This window comes from Glycine soja, chromosome 19, assembly GCF_004193775.1.
Source record: "Glycine soja cultivar W05 chromosome 19, ASM419377v2, whole genome shotgun sequence".
In the NCBI taxonomy this organism is placed as follows: Eukaryota; Viridiplantae; Streptophyta; class Magnoliopsida; order Fabales; family Fabaceae; genus Glycine; species Glycine soja.
Genome location: NC_041020.1, coordinates 43,847,267 through 43,862,452, shown reverse-complemented (window position 1 = coordinate 43,862,452; position 15,186 = coordinate 43,847,267). Strand labels below are relative to the sequence as shown.

General features: G+C 33.6%; 3 protein-coding genes across 3 annotated transcripts; 1 reads left to right on the top strand and 2 right to left on the bottom strand.

Moving 5' to 3' along the window:
- Window positions 1–1,724, top strand: LOC114397935 (fasciclin-like arabinogalactan protein 11). Its single transcript, XM_028360006.1, has 2 exons — window positions 1–816; window positions 1,474–1,724. Exon 1 carries the CDS (start codon window positions 65–67, stop codon window positions 812–814), a length of 750 nt encoding a protein of 249 aa, XP_028215807.1. The 5' UTR covers window positions 1–64; the 3' UTR covers window positions 815–816; window positions 1,474–1,724.
- Window positions 1,725–2,395: 671 nt separating this feature from the next.
- Window positions 2,396–7,573, bottom strand: LOC114400589 (dnaJ protein P58IPK homolog). Its single transcript, XM_028363101.1, has 9 exons — window positions 7,289–7,573; window positions 6,239–6,404; window positions 5,453–5,654; window positions 5,131–5,291; window positions 4,959–5,052; window positions 4,634–4,846; window positions 4,346–4,426; window positions 3,377–3,595; window positions 2,396–3,033 (listed from the first exon to the last, which is right to left on the bottom strand). Exons 1-9 carry the CDS (start codon window positions 7,422–7,424, stop codon window positions 2,797–2,799), a joined length of 1,509 nt encoding a protein of 502 aa, XP_028218902.1. The 5' UTR covers window positions 7,425–7,573; the 3' UTR covers window positions 2,396–2,796.
- Window positions 7,574–9,903: 2,330 nt separating this feature from the next.
- On the bottom strand, window positions 9,904–14,148 carry LOC114397960 (50S ribosomal protein L13-like). The gene is made up of 6 exons (XM_028360049.1): window positions 13,886–14,148; window positions 13,188–13,282; window positions 12,927–12,998; window positions 11,777–11,943; window positions 11,451–11,562; window positions 9,904–10,432 (listed from the first exon to the last, which is right to left on the bottom strand). The coding sequence occupies exons 2-6, from the start codon at window positions 13,221–13,223 to the stop codon at window positions 10,217–10,219; spliced, it is 603 nt and encodes a 200-aa protein (XP_028215850.1). The 5' UTR covers window positions 13,224–13,282; window positions 13,886–14,148; the 3' UTR covers window positions 9,904–10,216.
- Between the last annotated feature and the right edge of the window lie 1,038 nt (window positions 14,149–15,186).

The following is a 15,186-nucleotide window of genomic DNA, read 5'->3' as shown; positions in this document are numbered from 1 at the left end:
CTCTTCTTTCCACTTGTAACAAACATCTTAGTCTTCTTAATTTCCTCACTCGCAAGTCACACCAATGGCAAAGCTATTCAATTTCCTCCCTCTCCTCTTCCTCAACATCTTCATTCAAACAATTTCAGCCCAAGTAGCACCAGCACCAGCGGGCCCCACCAACATCACCCAAGTTCTTGAGAAAGCAGGCCAATTCACAACCTTCATCAAACTTCTCAAGGCCTCACAAATAGCTGATAGAATCAATTCGCAGCTCAACAACTCAAACCAAGGCCTAACCGTATTTGCACCCACTGATAATGCATTCTCAAGCCTCAAAGCAGGGACACTAAACTCCATAAACTCACAAGACCAAATGCAGTTGATACAGTTCCACATTCTCCCCACTCTCTACACCATCTCACAGTTCCAAACCGCAAGCAACCCTTTGCACACGCAAGCTGGGAACAGTGATGATGGAGAGTACCCTTTAAATGTCACCACCTCAGGGAACCAAGTGAATGTAACAACTGGGGTGGTTGATACTACAGTGTCCAATACTATCTACAGTGATAACCAGCTTGCAGTGTATCAGGTAGATAAGGTACTTCTTCCAATGAAGCTTTTCGGCGCAACGGCACCGGCTGCTTCACCGGCAGAGGCTCCGGCACCGACCAAGCCGGAGAAAAATGTCCGGGCTGGGGCTGCTGATTCTCCTTCAGGGTCGTCGGACACGTCCGCTGATGCTTCGAGTGCAGTGAGTTTGAAAAGGCACACAGTTGAAGGTGTTACCTTTGTTGCTGCAGTTGTTGTCATGATTGTTTCTTGTTTCTGAATGTAAGTCCTAGGATGGCTCATTTTTCTTGGTTTTTTTTTTTATGTTATTCTTTCTTTTTTTTGCTCCAGCGAGTTTGGGTTGATTGATGATGATGGTGGAGATCTCGTGTGCTGTTATTGCTACGAAGTTAAGAAAATTTTGGGTTCTATATAAATGATTTTTTTTCTTTTCTTTCAAATCCATAAGTTAGAGTTGGAGCTATTTGTTTACTATTGTTGAAAGGTATGCTTGTTCTATCCCTCAATGCTCATCATACCCTTGCAAGACAAAATCAAGCTTTGTATGTTTAAATTAGAGAGTAAGTAAGATGGTGAAATTTTGCCTACCCAATCCGAATTGCATACGACACTGGCTATGGTTTTTTTCCATTTCACAGTGGTGGAAAAGTTTTCAGTATATCGTCGTAATAAAAAGATAAAGGAAGTGACTAACTCATGCAGTTAGGTATATAGTGGGTACTATAAAGATTATTTCATTTCATTTAACTTATTTTGGGTTTAAGTCAACTTGTAAATCGAAGTATAGATTATAGAACTATAACAAAGTTAGTTAAAGATTAATCAAAATAAAACATGGATCAAACTTGTCTAATTATCGTATTAGATTAGAAAGGCTACTAATCGAGAGTGAATCTCATCTTTTACCCTGTGTGACAGGACACAGGAGTAAAGTGGTCATGGGTCCTGGTTGGTCCAACGACTCGAACATTCCGAACCAAAGTGAAGGAAGAAACTCAAATTGATTCAAAACCATCAGTTTGATTCAAATTTTAAAATTGTAAGCTTGAAAATATCAGTTTAGGCATCTGGTTTAAGTGGATGGAATCCAAAAACGCACTACCCGAACCTTTACCTTTTTAGCCTATACTTTTATTTTATTATGTAATGGTGGGCAACAACTTCTATCTTATACTTCTTTCCAAAGGTGTTTGTGCTTCATTTTTATCAAAAAAATCACTCAAATCAAACTTAAAAAATATATGTGATTTAATTTTCATTTAAAATAAAATTCAAATTTTTAATAAAATATTATTTTATTAAAATTTATATACTTTCTTTTTAATTTTTAAATTAAATTACATTAAAAAAATTGTTAATAACAATCTACTAAACTTATTAATATGTTAAACCTTCTATAATAAAAAATTTCATCAATTTTAAATCAAACATATCTTAAAAAGTTATATAAACAAATATTAATTATTAGATTGTTAATTTCTATTAGCAAGAAAAAATTGAACCCTGACTATTCTCTCCTTCTCCTTTTTAACCATCCAACCAACCTTTTAATTTGGGTTGATTGAAGAAACTGAAAAAATTGAACCAACCTAAATGAATTAAAATTAATCAGTTTAAATATAAATATCTTTCTCTAAACCTGACTGGACTTGTGTCACCGCCAGACAAGAGATTGTTTCATTGCCACTTCCACTTGTTTTTCAATCCACAACTGCACGCGTGACAGGTCCAAATATAAGAAAAAAGACATCAAGAGTGAAAAATACCCGAAATTCGGAGAATAAATGAATGAGATGTAGAACTTGATAGTGTAGAGATTGTGGAGCCACGGCCACAAGTATAGCAAATAAATTTAAAATTTTATTAGATATTGCAGCTAAATAGACTTCAAGCAGCAACTCAAATTACAATTGGCGTCAGTTGCGAAGCAATTCAATTGATTTCAATCCATCAAAATGTATTATGGTTGCTTAGAATTTGAAGTAGTCGTTACATAGTGACAACCACCACATAAAAGGAAATGTGCTACATCAAAATGTGCCTCCTGAACTAACATCCAACCCCATCACTTATGCATAAAGCAAAAAATTCTCTAGAGCACGTTTCTTATCTTACAAGCATCCGAGGATGGCCTACGTATTTATCTCAGCAACCGTTAGCAAGTGATTAGTCAAATATAATTGTTGTGGTCCCTTCAGAAAATTTTTTTTAAAAAATGGGGAGTGCATGCGGCTTTCCCAATCAAAAATGGAACTCAAATCCACCGCCACCGCCACCGCCGGGAAAGCCCCCTCCAAATCCACCACCGGGAAAGCCTCCTCCAAAGCCACCACCAGGGAAGCCACCCTCAAAAGTATATGTATACCCCCCACCACCAAAAGGGTTGAAACCACCGCCGCCGCCGCCACCGCCCGTTCCCATCTCTTCAAGGTCCTCCCCTCTGTCATATCTTACACGCTTGTCTTCATCGCTGAGAACCTAAAACACATTGCAACAATCAGTTATTCAACAAAATATTCAAATCCAGATTAATGCCCATAACAACAAAAAATATGATTGTGTAAGCATGATAAAGATACCCAAAAAGAGAAAAGCTAGTAACTACACACTCTTCTTAACACACTTATTGGGTGAATTTGGTACAAGTCCCACCAAAATGGAAGTAAGACAATTTAATAGGTCCCACTTAAATTTCACCTAATATCAAAACAGGCTAAAAAGAAATGTGTTGTTAGCATTTCCCATTCAACAATGACCAGGCACGTCCTGATTAGAGACTGTAGGAGAAAGGTCAGGTAACCATAAGATAATAATAATAGACCTCATAAGCAGCAGCAATTTCTCGGAATTTAGCCTCTGCTTCTTCCCTCTTGTCGACGTTCTTATCTGGATGCCATTGTAAGGCGAGTTTCTTGTAGGCACGTTTTATATCAGCAGCCGAAGCTGTTTTTGAAATTCCCAAAATTTTGTAGTAGTCCTTGCGTTTGCTTATCTTTAAAGCTTTCTCGGCCCTCATTACTGCTTCACGGATATTCATATCCTGCAGTTATAGATAAACTATCACTTCAACACACAGAAATAGTTCAAAGAACTGTTGAAACTTGAAACCTTTCAAATCACAGCAAATCAAAAACCTTAGTTATTATGTTAATAAGGCACTTCTGTAAAAACTTTTCACACTGACAATGATCAAAAGTAAACTCTAGGAATAAAATGCAAAGAACACGAAACAGCGAGAAAAGGGAAAGCTTTAAAGAGCAAGGTATATTTTCTGCTTAAAATTAATACAACTACAGTCTACAGACAATTCTGAACCTCCAAACCGCATACACATACAAATGCAAGTAATTTATAATGGGATCTGAGCCAACAACTAACTATTGGAGTTCTTAAAAAATTATATTTATGCGTCATATTAATTCATAAACTGAGACTGAGGGATTTCAATCTTAAAAGTGTAAGAAATTCACAACTGATTATGAACTAAGGGATTAACAGAAATGAATATTGGTATAGTGCTGTTAAGGAAAGTAGGGAGCAAAAAAAAACGTTAAAGTTCTTCTTTAACCTATATGAATAGATAACTAGTTTTTTTTAGTTAATCTCTCCATCAAACACTTACTTCTAGAATGAGTGCGTTTTTTTGTATCTTTTTCAAGGATTTCTTATCCTTAATAATCCCGAGAAAGGGAATTCAGCATTGAATATTTGTTCATCACAAGACTCATCCTAAATTCTAATATATTAGTGATCTGGAGTATGCTCTATGAGTACAACTTATATAACAAACCTGAGGCAATTTTTGAGCAGCTGATCTCAGATCCTCCACAGCTCCCTCCCAATCTTCTGTTAAGAGTTTAGCTTCTCCTCTCTACAACAAATAACACTAAGATAAGATAAGTAGTAAGTGCAGCCTATACTACAGTATATTTTACTGCAATTCCGTATTTGTCCCATTGCACTCAACAAAGCAATCAAAAAAAGAAGAGACAAATTGCTAGCAGACTATTGCCCAAAAAATACAGCTAAAAGTCAAAACAAGCACAAATGCACAATGATTTTCAAGATTATAGTGAACCTGAACAAGAGCTTCCACAAGCTCCTCATCAATCTTAAGAACTTCACTACAACTGTCCAAGGCATCTTTTCCTCTGCCAAGCTTGACTAGCACTTTACATAAGCCAAGATGAAGATGTACATTGTGTGCAAGATGTATAGGGTCAACAGCAAGTGCAGCTTTGAATTCCTCCACTGCCACACGTAGTTTACCCTTACTAGCATTATCTTCAGCCTTTCACATAGAAACCAAAAGACAACCAACCATTTCAACACCCAAAAGAAAGAAAGAAAATAGACTTTAGATGTAATGTAAAAATAAATTTCCACAATAGATCCAGGCTTACACTTTTACTCTTTTTTAGTAGATTTTTCAATCCAAAATATGCCTTTTTCAGTTCACTATGCTCTGGATCTAGGCGGAGACCTTTCTGAAAATGCCTGAATATATATGTTCGCATATAAGATAGATTGTATATAAAAAAAGAAGGATTTGAATATCATTTCCACAAGACAAACCTCGTGGCAACATCATGATCAGCTAAATAGTAATATGCACGACCACGTAACAACAATGCCTCTAAATTATTTTCATCTTCCTTAAGAAGAAAACCAGACTCAGCAATAGCACTCTCATACTCTTTATCAGCAATTAACACTTTCACTTTAAGAAGCTTAGCCTGCAGAAAATAATGAATATAGAGTTAACATGCTGGTTCCACAAACCAAATACCAGCCCAAACCCAAAGCTTAGGCATTCACTTTAAGACTACATAGTGTAACAAGACAGACACAAAACAGAAAAGATATTTATGGAACTATAAGGGCATAAAAGAGTTACCTTATTGCAAGCTGAAGAAAAAACAAGAACAACTTTATCAATGTATTCCAAAGATTTTGAGAAGTTGCCCGAATCATAGAGGGACTGAGCTGTTTCCAGAGCACTTTGAGCCTGCAATAGTTGAGAGAGCTCCTTTTCTGCAGCTGAATCTCCAGGTTTTAACTCCAGAAACTTTTTGTAGCTCCTCTCAGATTGCTCATATCTACATTAGCCAAAAAGCACCTGAATGATATAACTTCCCAATTAGGAGTTTCAGAGACTTGGGATGAGGGGGAAGACGAAGGATGGAAGGTGATGAGAGGAAAGAGTCATATGATGGTCAGTATTTGAAACAAAATTTCAAAAATAGGGGCTCTGTTTATGCTTCTGCTAACTTTAGGAAGGAATGCACCAGGGAGGAGAGCAGTACTGCTGTTTTTCACAATGCTTGATTGATAATAAGAAGGTTTGGGATATATCCCCCGTCCCTCACAACAAAAAAAAAAGTGGGAAATTTTAAAATACAAATAATTTTGAACGAGTCAGCATTAAATAAATAAAAGAACACGGTCTAAAAGCACTTTGATGTGCATAAAGAAATGGTCAAGAGGACATATACTTTAGTAACCAACATCTTTTACAGTATCTCCTGTCCTTAAGAAATAGAATATGGAAATCAAAATAAGATGTGCTTAATTAATATGTTTTTGGTAACAATTCCAAAAACTTAGCCCAGCATTTAACAAGGAATGTTATCTGAGATTCAAAAACTCGGAGGTAGGGATAATATTTGCAAATGAACCACACCTGCATAACTGACGAAGAACTGAGGCTCTGAAAAGGTATGCTTTTGAAAGGGTTGGGTCTGCTTCTATCGCAGCATTTAGATCATCAAGTGCCTCAGTATAATCTTTCACTTTTATGCTCTGTGATGCACGCTCAAACAACTCAGCAGCATTTTCAGGTTTTCCATCTGATCACATCCAAAAAAACAAAACAAAGACTGAACTCAGGCAACAGAAACTGTTATCAAACTTGGACATAAAACCGCTGCAGAACTTTAAGAGCGGTAATAAAAGTAGGAAAAAGATTTTATAGTGGGATGTGTGCACTTAAATATTATTTCATCATTCTCCTAATTGATAAACAAGGTTTCCTTGTTAAATTTAAAAATAAAAATTGAGGAAAAACACCATATACCACAACAAACTTGGACATGCAACTTGATAATGTATGCCTTGTAACCAAAATTCCACTTCAGAATGCAATTATGCAAAACTTGGGATAAAACTGAACAACGGAAAACATTAAAACAATCCAGAAGATCAGAAAAAGTATACGAAGAACATAAAGAAATAGCCAATGCACAGAATGGCTTTCAATGGGGCTGTTCAAAAACATGTCATTGTAGGGGATACACAAGAGATTCATGGTGAAAAAAGATGAGGCAAGGCTGTTAGAGTAGTTACACAAGAGGATTCATTCTGAATTGTTAATATTGGAGAACTAAGCACTAGCTCACTTAATGGGGCACCCTTTGAAGGAGAACTCACACCTTTTCTCTGTTTTCTCAAACCTCAGATTCTGTTTCTTATGTACCATTAAATCCAATGGCCCAGCAACAAATCTTGTTAATCTACTTCAGTTTCTAATTTGATAGTACTCTACACTAAACATCCCCATGAAATCGCCGCTCCAAATCCTAAATAATTCACAATGGGTTAACCATGTAATCATCTATTGATAACATTGATATAGCAGTCTAGTATGGAAAATGCAGTTCTTATATATGCAGAGTACCACTCCACCACTAAAAGGAAAGAGAAATGAATAGATAGAAAGAGATCAGGGAGGTACCAGAAGCAGAGACGAGAGGTTGAAGGAGAATGAGTTGGCAGACCAAAACAAAATTGAGTATGAAGAATGTGTAGAGCAATCCCCTGTACGCCACCGAATCCATCGTCAACAACGAGAAACCGATAACATTGAACATTGTGAGATCTTCCTTTTCCTCTGTGATTTCGAATCCTCGTTGGTTGGTGTTTTTCACATTCGCAGAGGAACAAGTAGAGGGCACTGTTCGTCAGAATCAATCACCCCACGGAGACTATTTATTTTATTCTTATAAAAAATAAATAAAACGACCAGATGAGTTCGAACAGAAAACCAAACCTAATAGTAGTAGCTGCTTTTGCCTACACGGCACCATCTCATCCCACGTAGTTTGTCCAATCACCGGTCTACACGTGGATTTTACCACAACGCTGTGTCCTTTACATAACACAGGTGCAAAATAGGACCAATATTAGTCTGCCACGTCAATTTGCTACTCCTAAAATGCCATCTCATCATTTTTATTATTGAATTTAATTTTAAGTAAATCATCATTTTAGCCCTAAATATGTAGATCAGTGACAATTTAGTTTTCCATAGAACAAAAACTAATATTTAGTCTCTCCATATGTACAAAAGGCTGTAATTTCATCTTGTAATTATGTTTGTAGGCCAATTTTTTCATTAATTGTAATATTTAATGATTAATTTAACATTAAGTTATATTTTTTGAAAATCAATTTGATAAATTATAAAATTCAAAATTTAATTTGTCGTGAAGTTGTATGTAATATGTAATTATCATACTTTCTATACTAATGAATCAAAAAATTTATTTTTTCAATGACTAAATTATCATTAATTTACATGGATCAAAATGGTCATTTATCCTCAATTTTAACCACTAGTTTAGCACATGATAATTATTTATTTTATATAATTATAATTTATAATAAAAAAATATTTTTAATATATAAATTGTAAAATAATTAAAATTTATATAAAATAAATATATTTAAATATATAAATTATATTTTAAATTTACAATAAATCATTTAAATTATAATATATTATTTTTAACTATATAAACAATTTCTTTAAAAATAAATTGTTGAAATTCTTTTTACATAAATTAGAATAGTTGTTTTAAATAAACAGTATTTCTAGAGTTATTCTTTATCAATATTATTTTTAAGTAGATGTTTGGTAAGAGAAAAGTTTCTCATTTGGTGAAAATCTTATATTGAGAATTTTAGTTTCTCAATTACAAAATTTATTCACTCTGTGATCATCTTTATTCAAAAGTTTATCTCCATTGTTCAACCTTACACTCATTCATATTTTGAAAAAATTATTGAGTCTGAAATTTGTAAAAAATTTCTTTTTTTATTTGTTTAAAACGTAGATCTTCTAACTACTTGATGTTATCTCATTATTTATTATTCATCTTTTGCATTATTTTGTAATTGTTAAATAACCTTAACGATTTTTATATTAACCACTTATTCTTTTTTCTATGAATTCAAGGATCGCTTCTACTATTATATATCATAGAGGGCATATCTCATGGTGTTAACTCAGCAACTGCACTATAATAATCTTTTTTCTTCCATGATGATAACTCATTAGCTTTAGTCACAAACTTGATAATCCAAATTATTTAAAGGGTCAATGTAAATGTGATAGAGAAAATCACTTAACCATATTTTTGGAGTTTCATTACCTGCTTTTAAATTAATAATGATACACATTATTTTTTTAATTGAAATTAAATGAATTACGATACAAGTTACCTTTCTTTAATGGTGATCGAATTAACTATATTAAAATTAGTTTTTAATAATAATTACATTAATTAATTATGATACAAATTAATTACGTTACTATTAAAAAGGGTAATTTGTACATAATTAATTAAAAATATATTAAAATGGGTAACTTGCATAGTAATTAATTTAATTTCAATTAAAAAAGATACTTTTTATCATAATTAATTCAATTACAGCATCAACTATATCGTAATTAATTTAATTTTAGTTAAAAATGATAATTTATATCATAATTAATTTTTAATTTTTTTTAACTTGCATATAGAATTAATTTCACAATGAAAATAAAAATCTATTATAAAATCTAATTGAAATACACAATGAAAATCAGCAGAACCAAAACTTGTTTCATTTCTAATAACAAACTGAAAAAACATTATCCAGAATCAAACACAATTTGTTAATTTATTCAAGACTAAAAAAAGATACCAAAGACCAAAAATAAAATTATTATTTTATTAGAAACTCAATGTAAAGAAAAAATTTATCAGAGAGAAAACATAAAATTTGTTAATTTATCGGGGACCAAAAATATATTTTAGCCTATTTCTATTTAAGGGACCAAAACTAAAAGTGTATCAAGTTTGAAAGACTAAAAACATATTTAAACCTCCTAAGTTTGATCCCCATAGAATACACTTTTGGGGAGGAGCGATGAACTTTAAATGTGACTAACTCCTAAATCGAGGATTAGTCTCATAACCAATCCAAAGGATTGAAGCTTGTGCTAATATCTCGAGTCCCATTAGGAAGTCAAAGGCCCTGATTACAGTGGTTTAAAAAAAAAGAAAAACATATTTAAGCCCAAAGGGAGAGAAAACACAAAAAGCAATTTTGAATACTTGAATGCACTGTGGCACTGTTTGACAGTGAAGGAAGTAGCTGAGGACCAAAATGCTAGTTAGTCTAAACTTCTAAGCATGAACTTAACAGAATTATCACTGAAAAGGATGCAAGAAATGCCTATAATGTGAATCAATTATGCTCTTACTAAAAGACTTATAAAAAAAGAAAATTCAAACACAATTCAATAGGGCATTGTAGGATTGCTAACAGAGACAGATGGCTTTCCATTTCAATGATAACCAATGATCAGTGCCATCTTTTGAGCAAAATTGCGTCTTCATGCACTTTCTTCCTGTGCTTCACCATTTTTGCCCTTCATTCCATCAGCCTTCTGTTGTTGCTGCTCTGCCTTCTTCTGTGCTCGAATCATGGCACGCCTTGCTCGCGGCCTCATTTCCCGTACGCTTCTAGGAGGCATCACATACGGTTCAAGTGGGCGATCAACAAAAGGGTGCTCACTGCCAGGAAAGATCCTTAATTTTCGATCCCTGTCCTATATCCATTAACAATAATGCAAGTAAATGCAACTTAGTATCAGTTATTCAATATTATAAGGAACAAAAAAATATCAGAAAAAGCTCTAACCAAATGAAAATAAAGATAATAGGAAACCACAAGCTATTAAGAGAACCATCCTCTACCAAAGGGTCATTGATACTTCATCTTTGGACATTTATGATAACGTCCTGATGATTTTATACCCACTGATAACAGTATTCCCCAATCCTATTCTCTTTTTCAGAATCCTAGTGCTAGTGAAGTACTAAAGCAATACTGTTGGATTAAATGATAAATAAAAGGAACAATTCATGAAGTAGCCAACAAGGTTTGGCACTTGGCACGACTAGTAGATCGATCAACATCAAAAGACAACAGAAAATGCCATGGTTCAATTCCTTTTCATTGGTAGGTCATCTACACCAGGCTTGTGGCATACCCTAACCTTGAAATGGGGCAACCTTTCTCTTTAATATAATAACCTTTCTATTACCCGCCCATCAACCTTTCTCTTAACTAACCTTTCCATCTACACTTTGGCTTCTAATGATAATGGGACTGTGTGGGTTAGATATTGTAAAAGAATTGATGCTGAAACAAAAGATTTTTAAAGTTCTGAATTTGTTTGGGTTTTATAATTACAATTATTTTGGAAGTATAAAAGTAAGAGATTTATTTTTTTTTAAATCAAGGGACAAACTTGGTAAATAAATTTATAATGTTGCTTGTAGGTGACTTTATGGAAAACCATTGTTAAACCTCAAAACTTTGTCCACCACAGCAGCTACCCGTTAGTCACTTCTGTGAGATTTGATTCCCACAAGAGGCAACAATTCTGGAATCTTAACCTACCATCCTTAGAATGTCATTGTATACTGTTCAAAGGATTTTCTTTTTTTTTGTCTCAAATGGTATTCTACCTTGAAATATCCAAACCAAACATGAACTAGCAACGAAATTCCATATTCAGCTCAAAATCCCCCAAAAAAAACATTGGTCTAGGTAGTACTTACATCACGTAGTTTGTTTCTAGGCAGCATACGCAGAACAGCTTTGCGAATGACTTCAGTAGGGTCTTTGGCCATTTGATCCTTTAGAGTCCTTTGCTTGAGGTGGCCAATATACCTACATACCATGACTTATGTCAAAATAGACTGGATAATACTGAAAATTAAAGAGCATATGAAACCAAATAAACAAGCGGCAATGAAAATATTGTTGAAAAACATAGAAGATAGGCACCTTAACCAGAAGAAAACCATTTGATTTATAAGAAGCTCAAAACTATTAAATAATATTTCATCCCTTCTAACTAATAGTACAAATGCAAAGCACTTGCCCTGTATGCCAGTAGTAGACCTTGTCTGTAAGTTTTCTCCCAGTCACACAAATATCTTTTGCATTAAGAACAATGCACATATCCCCATCATCACGATTAGGTGTGTAAGTTGGTTTATCCTTTCCTTGAACTACAGTAGCTATTTGAGATGCTAACCTCCCAAGAACCTATATAAAAGGAACATTTGTATTAGCAAAATGATCTCAAGACAGATAAGCAAATTGCTCAGTAATCAATCACACACTAAATACCAATCAAAAGTGTACAAGATGTTAGAAGCTTGGCCAGCCTTCGGTATGATCTCAATTAGCATTTTATAATAAGTTGTAACTTATTCATGGAATAATTTGTTTCAAAAGGCTTCACTAATACTGAGTCATGGCTATATCTTCTGGAGATGTAACTACTAGTGATAAATATGACCCCTTCTGAGCTGGTTTTATAACTAGATATTGCAAAAGATTGACATTCATTCTGGATGATTATCAAATGAAACCTCCATGAAATTGAATTGTCTTATTCCATTGATAACTCCTCATAGGATTTGACTTTCAATCCCAGTCTTACATGATATGCAAGCCAATAAGCTGAATGTTTGCAAAGAATTTCATTAACCACTCACATTTTATTCTTGTGTGATATGCAAATGCTAAAAAAAATGCATAAGGAATCACAAAGGCAATGTTTGCATATCTAGTGATGGGTAGAATGGGATAGAGTGGTGTGGATTGTGGATTGAATTAGAATAAAATTACCACACAATTGAATGATCCATGATGGAATATAAATAATATTAGCCCATATAGAAGTGAACAGAATGATAAGGAGAATGCATAATAACTTAGTTCCACCCAATTGCATCCTGTACAGGGGGATAGAAAATAGAAGTATCTCCTATTTTAAACACTCCAAACAATGGCAATTGATGTGATTCTATTCCAGTTAGTTCCATTCTATCCATTTCCAATCCATCAGTCTAAACATAACGAAAATGAAACTGTGGCATGTGTTTTGAGTTCAACAGTACTTTTTTTAATCCTACACTCCTGGAAAACTGCTTTAACTTGACAGCAGAAACATCATATCATGGGCACATAGTCGCTCTATGTTAGCTTTCAAGAGAAGGATAAAAAAGAAGCAGCAGACTCACCTGGCCCTTTGCGTCAAAAACCCTCCATCGAAGACCATCAAGATTAATGCGTCTAAGTCCAGCAGCAGCTTTCTGAGAAGACAGTAAAAATAAATGTGAAAATTGAATACAAAAAATTATGCAGTTTTAGCATATAGCAATATAGCATATATTACTCAGGCTTATCTAACCATTGGGGGAGGCGGGTCCCTTTTCACAAACCCTATGCATATCCATATAACCTAAATACCTAACTACACAGGTTCTTGAAAATTTAATTACCTTCATGTTGCCGTTGAAAGCAGTTACCATCTTCATTTTTGCCTCTGTTTATTTGGTCAATCTTCCTCACAATTCAAAAAACAAAGCTTTCACCTCTGGATTCACCAACAGTATAAAATAGTGAGATTGAAAAGGGATAGAAAGTAATATGAGACAGGGAGAAAGAGAGCAAGTGTCGAATGAAAAGAGAAGATGCAGTTTTAGTGTGAGAATTCAGAAACCAATGCAAATATCGTTGAGGAATACTAAAAGCCAATCCAATTCTATTCAATCATAGACTTAGTCAAGGTACTGGTCACGGGTTCTACCGGACTACCAAATACCAATGCATCACTTAGAACACTATACACACACAAATAGACAGAGATAGAGAGGAGACATGTCAAATGAGAGGACTATTTTTATTTATAAAAGAGAAGAATACATATTGACTATCAGATCATACATGAATTGTCAAAGCCACAGGGAACTCCCCTTGAAACTAGATCCATTCATCATCCACTAAGCCACCTATCCCTCTCCCCATCCCCAGTTCTTGCACTTGAACATAACAAAAACGATCTGTTGCTCATTCTAGTCATTGATTGAATCTAAGCATTGTTTTATCTATTTGGTTACTATGCAGAAATACAGAAGAAAAACACAACAAATCCAGAAAGAGATTTTAGAGATAGGAGGATATGGAAAGGAGGTAAGACCATGGTACTCAAAACCGCGATCTGACTCGTAAGATCGTACGATTTCACGATCTTCTGTGCCCTGTCCGAGTTTGCGAGTGGTGAGAATCGTGTTTTCGCCGGATCGTTGAAGATCACCGGGGAAGATCGATGATCGAGTTGCTGCGCCGTTCTTCTTAGAGTGCTGTTCGGCTTTCCGCAGGTCGGATTTGCGACCCGGTTAATAACCCGCTGCCCATAGAAATGACCGCGCCCTACTTTCCCCAAAATTGAAAATCTACCGAACCAAAATAACCCTAAAATGAAAATTAATTTCACCCATTTAAGTGCCCTTTTTACCGGCTCAATGTGTATCTTTGGATAACATTCAAAATCAGGATTGATCATTATTATCAGATAGATCAATCTTGATTTTGATCAAATTTTACATGTTTGAATTGTTTTTCATATCATGGTAGAATAAATTTTGATAAATAAAAAAATTATAATAGTGTTTAAGCAAGAAAGTATAATTACTACTTCTACCGAAATCAATTCTACTTTTATTTTGATTAATTTACCCCACCTCAGTACCTTCATGCATATGATTATTTACTTATTAATTTAAAAATATAATTAAATATGTCAAAATAAAAAACATAGTTAAAAGTGTTGCTATATTTTTTTTCAAAACCAACGTATAGACTTCTTTTATGAGATTACATTCATATCCTTTACTTTATAGTGTGATAAATCATATTTTTTATTTTATCCAATTTTAATGTTTTATGAGGGATGTAATTCTATTTCAAAAGTTAGGATATTATACACATATTGTCTTAATTTTAATTATATCTATTCAATTTTAATTATATATATATATATATATATATATATATATAAATAGGAAATGCTAACATAATTACATAGTTTTTTTTTCAGTTGGAGTACACCTAAATCTATTGGAAAAAAATCACTCAATCTTTCTGTTTTACTAAAAATAATACAAGGTTATTTAATAATTATAACTATTTATTTTATTTTTTTAAAAGTTTTTCCTCTATTTTCCTCTCTCCTTTCTTCTTTAGGGTGTCCAGGTTGATTTTGGTCAACTTCAAAACTCAACCCAATCAAATTTGATCGATTTAGTTTTGTTCGGTTTTCATAAATTTTATTTAAAACCCAACCCAAATCAACTTATTCATAAACGGTTTGGTTTAGTTCAAACCAACAAACTATTCATTTAAATTTGATCTTTTTTTTTTAAATTACTATTTTATATCATAATTCATCCAAATATTCAATACAATTAACACAATATTATCACATGTCTGAAAATAGTA

Coding starts and splice junctions, on each gene's coding strand:
- LOC114397960 (XM_028360049.1), bottom strand. CDS start 13,223: ATGAAGATGGTAACTGCTTTCAACGGCAACATGAAG. Junction 11,944..12,926: donor TTTTTGACGCAAAGGGCCAG/GTGAGTCTGCTG, acceptor CCTTTTATATAG/GTTCTTGGGAGGTTAGCATC. Junction 10,433..11,450: donor CTAGAAACAAACTACGTGAT/GTAAGTACTACC, acceptor TAATGGATATAG/GACAGGGATCGAAAATTAAG.
- LOC114397935 (XM_028360006.1), top strand. CDS start 65: ATGGCAAAGCTATTCAATTTCCTCCCTCTCCTCTTCCTCAACATCTTC.
- LOC114400589 (XM_028363101.1), bottom strand. CDS start 7,424: ATGTTCAATGTTATCGGTTTCTCGTTGTTGACGATGGATTCGGTGGCG. Junction 4,847..4,958: donor TACTAAAAAAGAGTAAAAGT/GTAAGCCTGGAT, acceptor TCTATGTGAAAG/GCTGAAGATAATGCTAGTAA. Junction 4,427..4,633: donor TTGTGGAAGCTCTTGTTCAG/GTTCACTATAAT, acceptor TATTTGTTGTAG/AGAGGAGAAGCTAAACTCTT.